Source organism: Oncorhynchus keta, chromosome 22 (assembly GCF_023373465.1).
Source record: "Oncorhynchus keta strain PuntledgeMale-10-30-2019 chromosome 22, Oket_V2, whole genome shotgun sequence".
NCBI lineage: Eukaryota > Metazoa > Chordata > Actinopteri > Salmoniformes > Salmonidae > Oncorhynchus > Oncorhynchus keta.
In genome coordinates, this window is record NC_068442.1 from 21,107,864 (window position 1) to 21,128,445 (window position 20,582).

The 20,582-nt window shown below is 42.9% G+C and overlaps 1 protein-coding gene across 1 annotated transcript in view; it reads right to left on the bottom strand.

The window, feature by feature from the left end:
• Positions 1-460: 460 nt before the first annotated feature.
• The window catches only part of LOC118401165 (C2 domain-containing protein 5-like), a 40,774-nt gene continuing 20,652 nt past the window's right edge, over positions 461-20,582 (bottom strand). The window contains exons 12-29 of the mRNA XM_052474888.1: positions 12,339-12,453; positions 12,002-12,175; positions 11,611-11,802; positions 9,977-10,163; positions 9,699-9,863; positions 9,559-9,603; positions 8,335-8,475; positions 8,088-8,151; positions 7,938-7,999; positions 7,745-7,843; positions 7,533-7,622; positions 7,300-7,372; positions 5,514-5,606; positions 4,900-4,935; positions 4,522-4,623; positions 1,926-2,123; positions 1,602-1,747; positions 461-1,442 (exon numbers count right to left, since the gene is read on the bottom strand). Coding sequence (XP_052330848.1) covers positions 1,317-1,442; positions 1,602-1,747; positions 1,926-2,123; positions 4,522-4,623; positions 4,900-4,935; positions 5,514-5,606; positions 7,300-7,372; positions 7,533-7,622; positions 7,745-7,843; positions 7,938-7,999; positions 8,088-8,151; positions 8,335-8,475; positions 9,559-9,603; positions 9,699-9,863; positions 9,977-10,163; positions 11,611-11,802; positions 12,002-12,175; positions 12,339-12,453 — 2,108 coding nt within the window. The 3' untranslated portion in view covers positions 461-1,316. The remainder of the gene's footprint in view (positions 1,443-1,601; positions 1,748-1,925; positions 2,124-4,521; positions 4,624-4,899; positions 4,936-5,513; positions 5,607-7,299; positions 7,373-7,532; positions 7,623-7,744; positions 7,844-7,937; positions 8,000-8,087; positions 8,152-8,334; positions 8,476-9,558; positions 9,604-9,698; positions 9,864-9,976; positions 10,164-11,610; positions 11,803-12,001; positions 12,176-12,338; positions 12,454-20,582) is intronic.

Here is a 20,582-nt window from a genome sequence, read left to right on the forward strand (position 1 = left end):
TTGGAGAAGCAGTTTCTGCCCATCTTCATACTGCACTGTCTTAGCCCTAAATCATGTAGCTCTGGTACTGACCTTGACGTTATACGTGCGGCCTCAAACACCAAACTTGTCATTTCTCGTTTACAAATGAATGATTTCAAAGCAATGTTATCTGCTTTGACATTGAGGCAGGAACAGGCACTGGCAAGCTGTTTTTCACTGTATCAAATGACATTTTATTCATCACATGCCTCGTAAACAACAGGTGTAGACTAACAGTAAAATAGTTAAGGGCCCTTCCCAACACTGCAGAGGGAAAGAAAACAGAAATAATAGAAAAGTAGTAACACGTAATAATAAATACACAATGAGTAGCGATAACGTGTCTATATACATGGGGTACCAGCACCGAGTCGATGTGCAGAGACATGAGGCAATTGAGGCAGATATGTACGTATAACTAGGAATAAAGTGACTAGTCAACAGGACTAGCTTAGTTTATTGTGCAGGACGGATCATCAGGCAACGAGCAGACAGACAGTCATGGCAATAACAGATACATGCAGACACTAAGCAACACAGTCTATGTATGTACGTACATTCAAGTCCTACAGCGAAAGAGAGACAGGTTATATTCATTAACAGTAGAACAGATCACTGTACCCTTACTTCTCTTACACCATATAAATCAAACTTCCAGAATTTCATTAGACTTGACAAATATAATTTTACATTATAAAAATACACAAATCTGATTGTAGCGCACATTTACAAACAAAAGTGGCATCTAAACAATTAACAAAAATGTGTCATTGCAATTAGTTTGTTTTCCAGCATTTACATGATCGTTAAAGACAGGAGAGTTCAGTAGTATGGAGCCAGGAAGATGGCAGGAGGCTGTCCACAGGGCGTGTGTTAGCCCAAATATCACCTGACAGACAATTAAAACACTTATTTCTACAATTTAGTTCTCTCTACCATGGCCATCTATAACCCTGTACGGAGCTGTCTATTAATGAATACCTTGTCCGCTCTAGCATGGCCGGCTAGTGACTGATGAGACTGGATGGAGAGGGATAGGTCTATTAGCTGCATAAAGCTTCACCATGTTTTGGAATGTCTATTATATCAACAACAGAGAGAGAAATGACAGACTGCCTCTCTAAATGGCTTCTGTAGAGTATCTCAATGGACAATGAGAGACAATTTCTCCAACTTGTCAACTGCATGTTTGTTTGCATGTGTAATTTGTGGGGTCCTAACTAACCGTAAGACATTCCATCTGTTTAAGGCAGACACAAATCACGATTATTTGGATGGCTAGACTCAATTGTGTGTCAAGTGGTCCCGTCAGCCCCAGTGCTGCTGGTCTGTCTGCTGGTCAACAGAGGTGGTATGGACTCTTGGTCTGATTCTCTGATGAAGATAACAGCATCACCACTAACATTAATCAGACACTGAGCCTAGAGAGAGAGAGAAACCGAGAGGGAGAGAATGAGAGAGGGGGAGAGAGGACAGACATGAGGTTCTTTAACCTGTTGGTTCTTTGAGAAAATCTTGTAATGCTTTAGGCCTCCAGTTCTTTAACTAACAAAGCAAATGAACAGTGTGTGTTACTGTACCTGGTTCTTGTTGGGGTTTTCCATGAAGACACACTCCTTCATGCTGTATGACACTAAGGCATTTCCCCCCAGAGCTGCTACATGGGCACGGACCATGGCAAACACCTCCGCTATGAAGGAATGGAGGAAGCCACTTACACCCCCCTCCACACACACACACACACACACACACACACACACACGAAATATGCTAACCATTGAGATATCACTGCTATGAGCGAGCAGAGGAACAGACTATGCACACCACAGAAAAATGTAAAAATGTCCTATTCATCTCTGATGACATCTTCAGGAATCGATCACACAAACATGTGTATACGTGTACCTCTCGTAGTGACGTGGTCTCCCTAATGAAGAACATGTTGATGATTCCCAAGTATTTCACAATGCGCGTCCCGGGAAGGAAGGACAGAGGAGTCATCTTCACCACAGTAACAGGGGCACTGCACGGCAACGACCTGGTGGAGCGTAGCGACCGGGACCGCCCCTCTGGGAGAGGACTGCAGCGCTCTGAAGACGAGACTGGAGGAGGGGTGGTGGGGGGAGAGAAAGGGAGTGAGAGAAAAAAACAGGAATGGATGGCAATAACAGACTCAGCCTTTAGATGGCGAAACATAGAATAGCAGACATGATGGGCTATGAGCTGGAAGAAAATGGATGCAGAGGGTGTGAAATTTGAATGTGAACTATAAGCTGTGTGTATGTGAGCATGTAGGGCAGCATGGTGACAGAATAATCACAATGATGAAAAGGTAAGCTGCCAGGCAGTGACAGACAAACAGCCATACAGCCTCAACACTGGCCAGGCCTCAGCCACGTGTGTATGTATTTACAGTTTCTTCAGAAAATGTTCATACCACTTAACTTATTCCACATTTTGTTGTTATAGCCGGATTCAAAACTGATTAAATATAACAAAAAAAAATACAATACCGCATCATTTGCAAATTTATTGAAAATGATATACAGAAATCTCATTTGCATAAGTATTCACTTCCCTTTGCTATGACACTCCAAATTGAGCTCAAGTGCATCCTTGAGATTTCACTACTACTTGATTGGAGTCCTCCTGTGGCCAATTCAATTGTTTAGACATGATTTAGAAACAAACACTATATAAGGTTTCACAGTTGACAGGGCATGACAGAGCAGAAACTATACCATGAAGTCCAAGGAACTTTCTGTAAGATCTCCCAGATATATGCCTCATCACAAATCTATCTGGGGAAAGGTATAAAACGATTTCTAGAGTGTTGAAAGTTTCCAAAAGCACAGTGGTCTCCATCCTTGAGAAATGGAAAAGCAGGAACAACGAATGGAGCCAAATACAGGCAAATCCTTGGAAACCTGCTTCAGAGTGCAAATTACCCTGGAATGTAAATCTTCGCCCCAGTCTAACAGGACAGTGACCCCAAGCATACAGCCAAAGCAATGCTGCAATGGCTTCAGAACAAGAATGTGAAAGTCGTTGAGTGGCTCAGCCAAAGCCCAAACTTGAATCCCATTGAAAATCTGGAGACTTGAAGATAGATGGAGAGCGGCGGTGAACAGCTAACTTATGAGCGCTTGAGAAAATCTGTAAGGAAGAATGGGATAAAATTCCCAAATTCAGATGTGCAAGGCTGATCCAGACACACCCAAGACGACTCAAAGCTGATCCAGACACACCCAAGACGACTCAATACTGATCCAGACACACCCAAGACGACTCAATACTGATCCAGACACACCCAAGACGACTTAATGCAGATCCAGACACACCCAAGACGACTCAATGCTGATCCAGACACACCCAAGACTACCCAATGCTGATCCAGACACACCCAAGACTACCCAATGCTGATCCAGACACACCCAAGACTACCCAATGCTGATCCAGACACACCCAAGACTACCCAAAGCTGATCCAGACACACCCAAGACTACCCAATGCTGATCCAGACACACCCAAGACGACTCAAAGATGTAATCGCCACCAAAGGTGCTTCTACAAAGTATTGACTCAGGGGTGTGAATACTTATGGAAATTAGATATCTGTATTTAATTTTCAATACATTTGCTAAAATTTCTGAAAACACGTTTTCACCATGTCATTATGGGACATTGTGTGTAGATGAATGAGGGGGGGGGGGAGAATACATTTAATACATTTTGAATTCAGGCTGTAACAAAATTTGAAATAAGTCAAGGGGTATGAATACTTTCTGAAGGCACTGTACCCGTGTGTGGGTGCGAAAGAGTCCCTATGTGCGTTTGTTTGAATTAGCCTGTGTGTGTGTGTGTGTATGATCGATACAGAACAGAAGGCAGTCTGTTAAGCAGAATGATTGAAACAAGCCAGAGTGTGAAAGATGTTCCATCTTGTAACATAGTGAATGATGCTTCAATCAGACCAGGAACCTTCACAGACAATTTGAACAACATTAAGTCTACATCTCAAATCACTCCCCAGTTAGTGCATTACACAGGGATCTGCCATATGGCTCTGATCCGAAGTAGTGCATTATAAAGGGGATACCGTGTGATTTTAAATGTGTTGTGACATTTAAACCCAGTTAATTATGCTCAGTTATTATCACAGTTTATGAAACTGTTTATTTACGTAGTGCAGAAATATCAAAATGCATTTCCCCCAGTCACCAGCTTTAGTGAGACATTTTAAGTGCGTTTTAAGCATGTTTTAAGATACTCCTTGATGTTTACTTCCTCCATGTCAGTCACTATTGCGACAGAGTCAGAGGTTATACACTGGCTGTTGGTTGGCTATCCCTCTGAGGGGCGGGGCTTCAACTTTCACACTCTAGCTAATCAGCTGGTGCATGATCTGAGACGCTCCACCCCACAGCGGCATGCGGGGAGGGATGTGTATATTTGTGTGTGTGTGTGTACCAGAGTGTGCTAGCAACTGTGTCCTCCTACTTGTCTTAACTGATCCTCGTCTTATGGTGTGAGCTTTCAGCCTAAGCAGCTCTAGCCAGGTGCTGCATCTGTCTGCAAAGGAACCGTAATCAACCGAGGGAGCTGGAGAAAAATACACGCGCACACACAACACACCACACATACACATGCACAGAGAGAACATCCACACCGCATACATGCGTGCGTGCGCACACACACACACACACACACACATACACACCGTACACACGTACCGAAAACCACATACACACATGACATAATACAGACACACAAAGAAAAGAACACGGGACAAAATAAAAAATGTAAGGATGAGAACTTAAAACAGGACCGTGGTAGCCATGGCAGCAGGTAGGGGGTGGGGTGTGGGGGGGAGCCTACCTCGAGACGAGTGGACCATGGCACTCTCAGGAACACCTGTCGACACACACACACACACACAACATGATCCACCGCCACGTGTGTTGACTCTTCAGTCCTCAGCAACACACAGTATCTCAATACCTTACAGACAGACGCTTCCTTTCCTACGTTCTATTCCCTAGTCCTATACCCACATCTTGTTCCCTAGTCCTAAATCCCATCTCCTTGTCTTGGTTGAAGTGGAGGTGGTGGTGGAGGGCAGCCATTTTAGTTTAACCCCTCCTCTCTCTCCAGACCAATGACGAGCAGGATTGTTTCTCTCCTAGAAATACAGACAGGCCTGCAGGTCTAAAATACCTGAAAGAAGATTTACCTGGGCATACTGTTACAGTATTTACCTGGTGATGCAGTCTCCGGTGGTAAATTAAAGTTTAACACAACCATCACAGAACACATTTAAAAATACAGAATAGAACACTATGGGTTAAGGGAGCTTCAAGGGTGAGAGGTTACAGGCAGTTAGGTGATTTCTGATGTTTTGTCTGCTAAGGGATGGTTATTGGAGGTTAAAGGTTAGGCAGTTGTTAGTGGTTAAGATTAGAGGTTATAAGGGGTAAGGTGTGGTGGTGTACCTGAAGGTTTGGCAGTAGGCTGGTTGTTGGAGATGGTTGACTCTCCACACAGCTCCATAGAAAACTGGAGCTGTTCCTCATTCTCACCACTCCCTGGAAAACAAACAAACCCCTCAACCCACCTGAATATACCAACTCAAGTAGAGGGTCTTATCTCTCCAGCTCGCCCTAACTCCAGAACCTTATCTCTAAGCCTTGACATACAGTGGGACAGAAAAGTATTTAGTCAGCCACCAATTGTGCAAGTTCTCCCACTAAAAAGATGAGGCCTGTAATTTTCATCATAGGTACACTTCAACTATGACAGACAAAATGAGAAAAAAAAATTCTCCAGAAAATCACATTGTAGGATTTTTAATGAATTTATTTGCAAATTATGGTGGACAATAAGTATTTGGTCACCTACAAACAAGCAAGATTTCTGGCTCTCACAGACCTGTAACTTCTTCTTTAAGAGGCTCCTGTGTCCTCCACTCGTTACCTGTATTAATGGCACCCGTTTGAACTTGTCATCAGTATAAAAGACACCTGTCCACAACCTCAAACAGTCACACTCCAAACTCCACTATGGCCAAGACCAAAGAGCTGTCAAAGGACACCAGAAACAAAAATTGTAGACCTGCACCAGGCTGGGAAGACTGAATCTGCAATAGGTAAGCAGCTTGGTTTGAAGAAATCAACTGTGGAAGCAATTATTAGGAAATGGAAGACATACAAGACCACTGATAATCTCCCTCGATCTGGGGCTCCACGCAAGATCTCACACCGTGGGGTCAAAATTATCACAAGAACGGTGAGCAAAAATCCCAGAACCACACAGGGGGACCTAGTGAATGACCTACAGAGAGCTGGGACCAAAGTAACAAAGCCTACCATCAGTAACACACTACGCCGCCAGGGACTCAAATCCTGCAGTGCCAGACGTGTCCCCCTGCTTAAGCCAGTACATGGCCAGGCCCGTCTGAAGTTTGCTAGAGAGCATTTGGATGATCCAGAAGAAGATTGGGAGAATGTCATATGGTCAGATGAAACCAAAATAGAACTATTTGGTAAAAACTCAACTCGTCGTGTTTGGAGGACAAAGAATGCATCCAAAGAACACCATACCTACTGTGAAGCATGGGGGTGGAAACATCATGCTTTGGGGCTGTTTTTCTGCAACGGGACCAGGACGACTGATCCGTGTAAAGGAAAGAATGAATGGGGCCATGTATCGTGAGATTTAGAGTGAAAACCTCCTTCCATCAGCAAGGGCATTGAAGATGAAACGTGGCTGGGTCTTTCAGCATGACAATGATCCCAAACACACCGCCCGGGCAACGAAGGAGTGGCTTCGTAAGAAGCATTTCAAGGTCCTGGAGTGGCCTAGCCAGTCTCCAGATCTCAACCCCATAGAAAATCTTTGGAGGGAGGAGGGAGTTGAAAATCCGTGTTGCCCAGCAACAGCCCCAAAACATCACTGCTCTAGAGGAGATCTGCATGGAGGAATGGGCCAAAATACCAGCAACAGTGTGTGAAAACCTTGTGAAGACTTACAGAAAACATTTGACCTCTGTCATTGCCAACAAAGTATTGAGATAAACTTTTGTTATTGACCAAATACTTATTTTCCACCATAATTTGCAAATAAATTCAATGTGATTTTCTCATTTTGTCTGTCAAAGTCGAAGTGTACCCTATGATGAAAATTACAGGCCTCTCTCATCTTTTAAGTGGGAGAACTTGCACAATTGGTGGCTGACTAAATACTTTTTTGCCCCACTGTATAGGCTTTCAGAATACTGACCCCTGGTGAGAGCCTTGTCTGCTGCCTGCTGAGTCTCCTTATCAAAACTCATGGCTACGGCTGTCACCGCCACCTGGAGGGGAGAGGGGATGTGAGAAAATGAGAGAGAATGAAACTCTTTTTACCTTGTTGCTCTCATTTAATGACACAAATGTAAGATAAAGATACTGACCAAAACCGAGTTAAGATGGACAAGATAGGAGAGGTGTTCTCAGGTATGTATGTCCTCTCACCTGTATGAGTTCTTCTTCTGGTACGGCTACAGTGAAGTTGAGATGGCAAAGACAGCATGGGATCATGGAACGCAGCTTAAAGTATAGACTCTACACACACAGACAAATAAAAAGCAGACAGTTCAACTTAATATGGAAGTTATATATTAAGTAGAATAAGTAAGAGGAACACCAACGCTTAACCCGCGCTTCGCTCTTGTGTATGGTCTTACTTTGAGCAAGTTCTCACAGAGTTCAGTAAAGATCTTGTTCAGGCCCTGGTTGGTCAGATTGGCATTACTGAGTCTGTAGACCCGGACAGATGTAAACATCTTGGGAGGAATGGAAGAGAATGAGTAAGATATTATAAATCGCAAAATAAGTAGTAGTAGTCGTCGTTGTAGTGTTTCAGTGTGTGAGCCTGACCTGTAGTCCTGAAGTCCAGTTGTGAATCCCAGGCATGACCTCCGTGTTACAGCTGTAGAACCCTGGAGAGAGACAGACATATGGACAGACATGGTGAAAGAGCAGAGTTGAATAGAAAATATCATTTCTAGTAGAACAGTGTCTATATACCTGCAGGTATGGGGGCATCAGTAAGTAGGGATTGGATGTCCTCTACTGCATCAGTGTCATCAATCTGAAGACAGGAGAAGAAATACATTAACACACCACATCCTATACTATGCCCACACACTACAATTTACACATCCAACATAACACACCAACCCTACAGTACACACACACACACACACCCTAGAGTACACACACACCCTACAGTACACACACACTCTACAGTTAGAGGACACCCAGCCAGCCATACCTCCAGTACAAAGGCATCCTTCTTGCCATGGGACAGGTCTAGTTCGGACAGCTCATCTGAACTCTCAGAGGTAGACCTGAACAGTCTGCTGGACCGCTGTCTGTCAGGGATAGGAGACCCCACCACCTCCTCTATACACTCCTACAACAAGAGCAATAAAAACAATAGGTGTGTGTGGCTCCGACCAACCCTGTCCAGGTTGTGAGCCGCTGAGTTAGTCACAGTCCCATAGCAACAGCATCAGTCCAAACCACACAATAAGTAGCTACATCCAATTCACCCACACCCAAGAAGGCGCTATCAAAGTACGTTTTTATATTAGTTAATAGCACACACAACAATTTAGTGGAGGGAGGAAAAGTGAGAAGACTCTTCAGGGGTTGGGTTAACGCAGCATTTATCTTTTTTTTCTACTCAGAAAAGTTCAGATAAAATATCTTGCTGCGTTTTTTAAATGAAGATCTAAAATGCTTCTTATTGTAAATTCTGCTTCAGTCATGGTTCGCGCCAAATCATCAATGGAAAAGGACAAATTTCATGCTTTAGTTTCACTTCTCCACTTGAATGAAATATCTTTGCTCTAGTCATTGGATCACCAGACAGAGCTCTGACAGGTGTAGGTTACTTTTCCCAAGTACTTTCCTCCGGTGTAGTTTTTCTCCAGTAATAAGATAAAATGCAAACATTAGAAAATGTAGCTGGCTACATTCTTTCTGTGATAAACATTAGAAATATGATGGCCATGCATCGTTTTTGCTAAAGGAAAATAGCTTGCTTTTGAATTGTAAGCTAATTTACATGTGTTAATGCTAGCCAAGTAGCATTGCACTGCTGTTGTCATCTGATGAAAACTATTTTCTGCCATATCTGTTGCACTAATGTATTTTGTGTTAAGAAAAACTATAGCCCCTTAAATGCATGAGCATACTAGCTGTGTTCTTGAGTGGACTATCATAGAGCTCTGATTCTAGACTGTACTTAGAGTTGTGATTTTAGAGTGTATGCATTTCCATAGATTAGTGATTCTGGACTGTCCTCGTACAGCTGTAATTGTAGGACTAGTCATATTGTGATTCTAGAGTATTGTACTCGTATAGAGGTTTAATTCTTTAAAGGCTGTAGTTCTCATACAGAGCTGTGATTCTAGAGGGTGTTGTACTCATACAGAGTTGATTAATAGAGAGGGTAGTGTGGCATGCATCACTAATTGGGCATGCTCAGTACCGTATTCAGGCCGGTGAATGCCTCAGGGTCCAACGTAAATAACTTCTTAACAACCAGAGAAAGACAGGAGATAACTATCACTTTCATATTTACACAGAATTACACCTACACACATATGGCTGTGTGTGCGTGCCTCTCACCGGGGGGTGTATGTTGTAGAGCTCCTTGTTCTTGGCGATGGTGTCATCGATGCGTTTCTGCATGGTGGAGATGTGTTGGTCGTAGCTCAGGTCACTGGGGGTCTTTCCAGCTATCTGGATACCACTTGGAGCTGGCAGCGCTGACAGGTACACACCCGTTGCAGACTGGACACACACACGCCAAAGAGAGGGATATACACAACACACACACAGACCCGTCAGATACACAACTCGTAGAAGACTGGAGGTGAGGTAGGCATGCACGCACACAGACTTACAGCTAGTCCCAGGAGCATGTTTTCTCCCACACTGATCTGAATGCGGAGTCCAAACAGAGCATTCATGGAGCGCAGTTTGAGTTTGTTCATCAGCTGTGTGTGGAGCTCATACTCCATGAAGGGGAGGAGGTTAGAGATGGATGTAGCATTCACCTCCCCTTGGGCCTTCTTCTTCGTTCGACACAACCTGCAATATAACATCATTTTACATACCTCTCTGGGCCACCTTCCTCATACGAAAAAACATAAGCTCAGAAAAAAAAGAAACGTCCCCTTTTCAGGACCCTGTCTTTCAAAGATAATTCGGAAAAATCCAAATAACTTCACAGATCTTCATCGTAAAGGGTTTAAACACTGTTTCCCATGCTTTCCAAACAATTAATGAACATGCACCTCTAGAACGGTCGTTAAGACATTAACCGCTTACAGACGGTAAGCAATTAAGGTCATAGTTATGAAAACTTAGGACACTAAAGATGCCTTTCTACGGACTCTGAAAAACACAAAAAGAAAGATCCCCATGGTCCCTGCTCAGCTGTGTGAATGTGCCTTAGGCATGCTGCAAGGAGGCATGAGGACTGCAGATGTGACCAGGGCAATAAATTGCAATGTCCGTACTGTGAGACGCCTAAGACAGCGCTACAGGGACAGCTGATCATCCACACAGTGGCAGACCACGTGTAACAATATCTGCGCAGGATCTATACATCCGAACATCACACCTGCAGGACAGGTACAGGATGGCAACAACAACTGCCCGAGTTACACCAGGAACGTACAATCCCTCCATCAGTGCTCAGACTGTCCGCAATAGGTTGAGAGAGGCTGGACTGAGGGCTTTTAAGGCAGGTCCTCACCAGACATCACCGGCAACAACATCGCCTATGGGCACAAACCCACCGTCACTGGACCAGATAGGACTGGCAAAAAGTGCTCTTCACTGACGAGTCGCGGTTTTGTCTCACCGGGGGTGATGGTCAGATATGCGTTTATCGCCGAAGGAATGATTGTTACACCAAGGCCTGTACTCTGGAGCGTGATCGTTTTGGAGGTGGAGGATCCATCATGGTCTGGGACGGTGTGTCACAGCATCATCGGACTGAGCTTGTTGTCATTGCAGGCAATCTCAACGCTGTGCGTTACAGGGAAGATATCCTCCTCCCTCATGTGGTACCCTTCCTGCAAGACAGGAATGTCAGTATTCTGCCATGACCAGTGAAGAGCCCAGATCTCAATCCCATTGAGCAAGTCTGGAACCTGTTGGATTGGAGGGTGAGGGCTAGGGCCATTCCCCCCAGAAATGTCCGGGAACTTGCAGGTGCCTTGGTGGAAGTGGGGTAACATCTCACAGTGAGATGGTAAATCTGGTGCAGTACTTAATGCAGCTGGTGGCCACACCAGATACTGACTGTTACATTTTGACCCCCCTTTGTTCTCGGACACATTATTGAATTTCTGTTAGTCACATGTCTGTGAAACTTGTTCAGTTTTTGACTCAGTTGTTGAATCTTGTTATGTTCATACAAACATTTACACGTTAAGTTTGCTGAAAATAAACACAGTTGACGTTTCTCTTTTTGCTGAGTTTATTACCCACACAGACAGGATATATGGTGGTAGTGTGTGTATGTTACCTGGCCTGTATGAGGCAGCCCTTCCCAGTAACCTCAGCCTCAGCAGGTAGGTCTATGGTAGTAAAGAGCACATCAGGGACCTTCTGTCTCCTACAGTGGTAGCAGTATGTAAGCTGAGCTGGGAACGGCATGTTGAACTCATCATACGGGATGTGAACAAACCCGCAGCTAGGGGGCGACGCATCCTCAAACCTGAAATACACACACACACACACAGCTCAGAAGAAAATGCTAGAACACCATTTTTAAATTCAATTAATCCAATTAATTCAGAACACCCCTCTCCATTTAGAAGCAATCAATGACTAGGTTAGTCCAAAACCTACTGGCCACTCAAATCTTTTCACACCTACACTAACACCCATCCAGCAGTGTGTGTGTGTGTTCCTACCCCAGCCAGGTTGAGCTAACTTCCCCCTCGCCCCTCTCCGACCCCACCATGCCGGGGTGTGGTTGTCGAGATAACCTGTGGTCGCTGCCGCCGGTGTCCAGACAGCCCTCACGCATGAATCTGGGATTCAACATGGCCGCTGTGCCAGATGCAGACAGGATACACACCTCCTCACTGTGGGAACAGGAGGGAGGGGAAAGGGAGAAGAGAGGGTGGAGAGAGAGATGGTGGATAACTTTAGATCCACATAACTTTAGATAACTTTCTGTGCTTATAATGCTCTAACAGACTTTGAAATACAACTTTGGTCTTTGTATAGTGTGTGTGTGCAGCGTACCAGATGCTGGTGCTCTCGCTGTATCCCACCACAGCGTGGCAACCCAGGGCTTTTGCATGAGACTTGATCTCCTGACGAATCTCCTCCCACCACGCGTCCCTCGTCTCCGGCTCGTCTGCAACACAAACACACAATGTCATACACAGACACACATACATAGCGACACAGACACACACACACACACTGGCTGGATACCTGACTGACTCTCTACCAGAAACTAGCGACAATCAGAAATTAGGTGACTGTCAGAAACTAAAACCTATTAGAAACTAGCTACTTTTATAAACTTACTGACCATCAGAAACTAGACGTATCGAAACTAGCGAATACCATTAAATAAGAAGCAACAGAGAATCAACTGACCCTTTATTTTTGCTGATTGTTGTTAAAATGGTGCATCATAGCAAGCAGGTACCACTTAACCAACTGTCAGTTCGTAACACAGTGAACATGATGTTGATGATGAACATAATGAAGGTGTTTAGTTAGTGTCTGGGCTGTTCTCATCTCATAGCATCATCTCCAGGCCAGCCAATCACAGGAAGACAGGAATGTAGGGTGGCGTCCCAACCCCCTACATCTTCTTAACTTCATTCCCATAAAGTATTGTGTTCAGTAGTTCACACCAAAGCTAAAAAAATATATATATGTAAAAAAAAAACTTAAATTAATAGGAGTATTCTTATTGGACAAGTGCCTTCCTGTTTCAAAACATTATAAACAGTTTTTGAGGCTCCTGAACAAGACCCTGGCCTCACATAAGGCCAGGCAAGGAGGAGAAGAGGCCCTTCTCAGAGCCTTCATCATACTCAAATGAGGGACACCTGGTGGAGGCTGAACCATGGTCCTTAATAATAACCATGGGTCCACACTGTACCTCCTGGGAGAGGCCACATGCTCAAAGAGAGATAGAGACGATAGAGAGGGAAGAAGGGAGAGAGAAAGAGGAAAATGGAGACACGGGGAAGAAGGAAGGATGCGAGATGGATGTATAAATGGCTCAGGCTTAACAGACCCAGAGCAGAGCCCTCTCTAAAAGAAGCAGCATGTCTCACAGGTACGCTCACATCCACACGCATGGGCAGAGGAGGGCCATATTCATTCATCACAGATCTTGAACCAACACAGCACCGTCTAACTACACTACCCTGTGTCTCACACTCCCTCCATTCCTGTACCCCCCTCCATCCTCTTGTCTCTTCCCCCCTCCCAGCATGAATACGGCCCAATGAATCCAGGGATGATGCACATACCCAGTCCGTCTCAGTTTTAACCTGGACAGGCTTCTTAGAGGAGCATTACTGAAGCGCAGGGAGAACTTTAGGGATGCAAGCGTTACACACTGCTGTAGCAGCTTGGGATGGTGGGCTAGCCAAGGGGGAAGGACTGGGGGGGGCTTAGCGCATGCTCAGCACACACACACATACACAGACTAGGAGAGAGGAGGATGGCAGCTCAGTGAAAGAAACAGAGCTTTAGTTTAGAGCTGTAACTAGATGCTTGCAGACACCCATATTTGTGTGCCTGGGTGGGTGTGTTTCAGTGAGCTGCCATGTCTCCAGTGTGTGAGACCAGTAGGAGGAGGGAGGTACCTGCAGCGACACTATTCCAGTCTAGCAGTTTGTAAGAGCGTGTGTTACCCAACACTGGGCCAGAACAACACACACCATTAGTACAGAAAGAGAGAGGAAAAAAAGATACAAACTACAACACAACAGCACCACAGTAATTGCAAAGACACAGACCACTGAGTCAATACCAGAGTCTAGCAGAGAGAGAGAGAAAGAGAAAGAAGTGAGAACAAGGTAGAGAGAAAAGCAGATATGGTGAGAAGAATGATCAAAGATATGCTGTGGAATTCGACAAGCAGGGAGAGAGGTAAAGGCTAAAGAGAGGAGAGAAAGAGAAGAGGCATTCACTAGCAGATCTCTACAGTCTAAGGCAGGGGTATCAAACATACAGAGGGGGAACAATCCGGCCCGCCGGTAGTTTGAGTAATAAAACATTAATACACACACACACAGAGTAAACAAAAAATTAAGAACACCTGCTCTTTTCATGACATAAATCCAGGTGAAGGCTATGATCCTTACTGATGTCCCTTAATAATGTTCCCTTAAAGGGTAGAGCGAATGCCTGGTACACTCCGGAAATATCAGAAGTCATTCATAAAATAAATTATGCCTGGAACACAGGCTTTAGGCCTGGACTGGCAAGTTATTAAACTGAGGAATCCTTGTGTAAGACAAATCAGAAAGGCTAAACATGATTATTATGTTTCAGCCCTTTCAAATTGTAATTGGAACACGGCTAAATTGTGGAAAACTGTCAAATCCCTGAAGGGTTCCACTTCCTCCTCTCTGCCACAACAAATTAATTTACTTTTAAAAAATGCTGTCATTTTATTTCAGCGGGCTCTCTTTTGGAAAGAACTTCTAAGCCTATTCATAATTATATTGGGCTGAATGTTGATAGGGGAAACGTGCTGAATGATCAGAGAAATTATAGTCAAAGCTTTTCTTTTAGGCGATTAGAGAAGAGAAGAGAGAATAGGGAAGACATCCACAGGGCCCGACTAACCGGATCCCGGTCTGCTTAAGTGTGCAGCACCCATCATTGTTGGCTTAATAAACGCAATTTAACACTGGTATCAGGAAATATTCCAAAAGCATGGAAATCAGCTCGTGCTGCCATTCCTTAAGGGCATGGATAGTAGTGATTGTAATAATTATCACCCCATTTCAAGGCATCCTTGTCTAGCTACGATTCTTGAATCATTGGTAAATGTACAAATTTGATCTTTTTTATCTGACAAATGTATTGTGAATGTAAATAAAACAGGCTTTAGGCCTGGGCATAGCACTATTACGGTTACCATTTTAGTTATTAATGATCTTGTCCATGCTTTTGACACGGAAATTAAATGTGCTGCTTTGTTTGTGGACCTGTCAAAAGCATTTGATACTGTTGATACTGCTATTTCATTGTTGTCCTCAATAGGCCTGAGCTCTGACGCCTGTTCATGGTTAGCTAGCTAGCGAACGTTACGGATGTAACCCATTTGCATTCTCAGAAACCCTACCTGTGGGTTAGCTTCAGCTACCTGCAGAGTCATACTACAGCTATGACAATGTTTGTATTGGATGGTGGTAGTATGGGTTGGGATTATGCCGGTTCATTGTTAGCTAGCTAGCTACAGTACATGTCTAAACAAAACACTTAGCCAGATGATTACATGGCCCATCAAGTTAGCCAGATGTATCTGGGGGTGATTAAGGCCATCTATTGTATTTCATGAACCTGTACACGTCTAGACAGTAGTGACCCATCCACTTAACTAGATGTGGCTGGAGTTGGTTACAACATTTCCTTCACATGACCCATCAATTTAGACAAGCGTGTCAGGTAACCCTCATGTAAAAATAATAAAATAGTTTTATCTGGACACTATTTTTGATATTGCTACTATGTAAGTAACCATTTCAATGTACTGTTTACACCTTCTGTATCCTGTGCATATGACAAATCAACATTTTATTTGATATAGTGTGTGTTTACCAGAGACTAATTTGAAGAACAACATGACCTGCACCAAAGTCAGATTAGGATATAGGCCAAGGACTAGATACTGTATTTTACCAGGAGTTTTTCCTTTTTGTTGGTTACTACTTTCACCGCTTTTAGTTTTGAAATCTTTGGTTGTTTACTAAACTAAACACTGTGTTTAGCAAATGGCCTCACATGTAAATCTTTAAAGAGACCGGAGGGCCTAAGGCTTAAGAGGGTGTGAACAATGCTGAATGTAGACAAAGAAAATCTTCGCAAAAATGGGGTTACAAGTTTATCAACTTTCAAAGCAGAATTACTTTTCCATTGTTCTTCAACTGCAGTGTATAAAATACACTGTCTCTACTTTAATCCAATTTGAAAAACACATTTTCAAATTTTACAACATAAGACCGAATCGAGGCGGTCAGTCACATACGCAGATGATACTACTATGTATGTCCAAACTGTGGCCACAAAGTTCGAAGCTAAGTTCGAAACTAAGGGGCCGAGCCAGAACCATGAAAAACAGCCCCAGAGTATTATTCCTCCTCCACCAAACATTACAGTTGGCATTACAGCTGGCATCCGCCAAACCCATATATGTCGGTCAGATGGTGAAGCATGATTCATCACTCCAGAGAAGGCGTTTCCACTGCTTCAGAGTCCAATGGCGGCGAGTTTTACACCACTCCAACCGAAGCTTGGCATTGCGGATGGTGATCTTAGGCTTGTGTGCGTGCGGCCAAGGAAACCCATTTCACGAAGCTCCTGACGAACAGTTCTTGTGCCGATGTTGCTTCCAGAGGCAGTTTGGAACTCGCTAGTGAGTGTTGCAACTAGAGTTGCATATTTTAGGTAATATTCCAAACTTACCGTGGGAATTAACGGGAATATATGGGAATTAACAGGACTATATGGGAATGAATATTAATACCATTTAAGATGTTTTTTTGCATTGCATATATTTACCATATCATATGGAGACATAAACCTTTCACCTTATCATAAGTAGACATAATTGCAAATGATTAAATCCTTCCAATAGAAATCTTTAAAAACAATTTAGTTATGAATTGAACTTCAATTAAATGATTTGACTCTTCACATGGGATGATTTTATTTAAAATATATATACATTTTACCTTTAAATAGGCAAGTCCGTTAAGAACAAATTCTTATTTTCAATGACGGCCTAGGAACAGTGGGTTAACTGCCTTGTTCAGGGGCAGAACGACAGAGTTTTACCTTGTCAGCTTAGGGATTCGATCTTGCAACTTCTCGGTTACTAGTCCAACGCTCTAACCACTAGGCTACCTGCCGCCCCGATTTCACTGAATAACAAGCCTGGTTACGACGAACCCATGGTCTCTGGTGGCACAGCTGGCACTGCAGTACAGCGCCCTTAACTTAACCACTGCGCCACCCGGGAGGCAGCTGTGGCATGTATGGGCTTCAGGCAGTACAGATTTCTTCTCTTACATCTGCAAGCAGAGTCTGAGCATCAGCCAGGATGGCATTGTCTCCCTCAATCCGTGCAATGGCTACTGCTATAGGTAAAAAAAAAAAAAATGAAATAATCTCCAAAATATCGTTATATATAGCCTACTCTCTTTGGACGACTATTTCAGCACCGTTTCACGCTGCTCTGAGTCGAGCATGGAGAAACTAACATGTTCAATTATATTCCATGATATTCTTAAGATATATGTGTTGACTGAATATAAGCAAGTGATGTCTGCTAAATAATCAAGTTGATGGCACAGTCATATAGCCTTGGCACCTACATAAATCTGCGTCTGGGTGACCTCATGCAACTGCAAAATGTTGGATAAAGCACATACTGTACAGAACTGTATTTCTTCAGAATCTTTATGCTTTCGTTAATAAAATAATGACATAAATACTTTCAAAATGCAGATGTTTATTGCTTTATGGATCCATAACGAATTACTATGGGAATAAATATCACTGAATGACAGAAATATTAGAACAAAGTAGGCTCATGAAGGTAAACAAATGGTTGCTTACTGGAGAATACTCTTTCAAAACACACACGGTCACGTTGTGCATCACCATTATGGCTATTAGCAGGTAGCAGGACAATAGACTTGGCTAGGAGGTGGGTAGGGGGAAAATTCTATCGTCAAATGTAAAACTTAAGTTACGTTGACTATATCACAACCGGCCGTGATAGGTTACAATTTCAGTCTAATCGACCAGTAAAGACAAAAATAATAATACATCAAAAAGTATTAATTATTATTATTAATTACATCCAACTGTGATTGGGAGTCCCATAGGGCGGCGACACAATTGGCCCAGCGTTTCTCTCCCTCTAAAAACTGAAATACATGTTTTGGCCTTTACAAATACTATTATGGCCTTATTCAGATTACAAATCGCTCACTTTTGTTTTTTTGAAAACAAAATCATCTCCAAAATATCGTTATATATATTATCAAGTTGATGGCACAGTCCTATAGCCCGGTACCAACATTCTTAGTCTTTAATAAAGAAATGTTTTGGTTATTCTGACCTGGACACCATGTTCAGTATTATAATAGCCCATTATGGGCTGTTAGCAGGACAACATACCTTAACTTCTTGACGCTACCCATCCCTTTAGCGGGATCATTTGTCAGCAACCCGCTGAATAGCATAGCGCAACAGTCAAATAATATTACAAAGAAATGTTCATGAAATCACAAGTGCAATATTGCAAAACACAGTTTAGCCTTTTGTTAATTCACCTGTCGTCTCAGATTTTGAAATTATGCTTTACAGCGAAAGCAATCCAAGCGTTTGTGTAAGTTTATCAATAGCATAACATTACATTATGTACACTAAGCATTAAGTAGCTAGGTCACGAAAATCAGAAAAGCAATCAAATTAATCGTTTACCTTTGATGATCTTCGGATGTTTTCACTCACGAGACTCCAAGTTACACAACAAATGTTCCTTTTGTTCCATAAAGATTATTTTTATACCCAAAATACCTCTGTCGCGTTATGTTCAGAAATCCACAGGAAAGAGCGGTCACGACAACGCAGACGTATATTCCAAATAATATCCATAATGTCCACAGAAACATGTCAAACGTTTTTTATAATCAATCCTCAGGTTGTTTTTAAATTATATATTCGATAATATCAAAACGGGTATGTAGGTTTTTCAAAAACACTGGGAGAAACAATGGCCGCCTTACTCTGTAGCGCAAAACTCACTCAGAGCCCCCACCTATCCACTTATGCAATGTGATCTTTCACGCTAATTTTTCAAAATAAAAGCCTGAAACTATGTCTAAAGACTGTTGACACCTTAGGGAAGCCATAGAAAAAGGAATCTGGTTGATAACCATATAAAATGGAGGATAGGCATGCATAGGAACAGAGCGGTTTCAAAATAAGAGGCACTCCCTGATTGGATTTTCCTCAGGTTTTCACCTGCAATATCAGTTCTGTTATTCTCAGACAATATTTTGACAGTTTTGAAAACTTTAGAGTGTTTTCTATCCTAATATGACAATTATATGCATATTATAGTTTCTGTGGCTGAGAAAAAGTCAGTTTCAAATGGGTACATTTGAGCCAAAAACAAAAATACTGCCCCCTACACGCAAAAGGTTAACCAACACCTCTTTATTTTGATACTTTGTGGATGGACCCATATGTAATTATTGGCGGCAACATGAGTCTCACTAGTGTTGAGTAATGTGCTGTTAAAAGTGGTGTAGGTCTTATTTATTTAAAGAGCATATTGAAGTAATAGGATTTGACGCAATAGTCAATACGGTCAACTATTTTAGCAAGCATGGGGACTGGTCTTGAAAAATCCATTAGATTTTTATTTTCACTGAATCTGTTTAGGTATTGGTTAGACTACAATTATACAATTAGGGTTTGGAAATGTTATGCTCTTAGTACTGTAGCCTACTCCCGACCATCACGTTGTATAGCTCCATATTTTCCGTTCCATCTGAAAACTCAACGGACACTGAAAGCTTAACGAAATGTATTCTTCCCAGAGGGTCAATACAGCTGCACTCAGACAAAGACATTTTCACACAAGCACTGATATTTAACTGTTCCTCATAGGCCGAGTCTCCTCCTACACATATGTACAAACACCATTCTTTACTGCTAGGCAGGACACTAAGTGATACAGGCCTCCTAACGCCCAAAATACAACACACAACACAGCCAAGCCATAGCACACAGCCATGCACTACCAAACCTCAACACCAGGGACAGCAAACACCACACAGCACAGCGTAAGCTACCACACACACACACACACACACACAACTATCAGCTCCCGGTTTAAGTCCTCTCTAACCACATATCTAGCAGTGTTTCCTCTGTATGACAGACTGAGACACACCCTTAAAAGGATAGTGTACGATTTTGAAAATTAAACGCAGTGTAGCACCTATTTCTCAATGCCAGGAACCCATATAATAGTAACTTAGAGCACCCCAAGAAAACATTCCCAAATTTCAAACTCCTAAATCAATTAGAATATTTTAACGTTATTCTAAAAGTTGGGTTTAAGGTTCTCTCCAAATCAGCTCTAACTTCGGAAACAATCCCACAACGCCCTGCGGTCAGCGTCATACGGTGAATGAAAAACTTCTTAAAAGTGGGATGAATGTGTGTAAATGAGGTGGGCGCATTGGGAGTCTACTCAATCTGTTG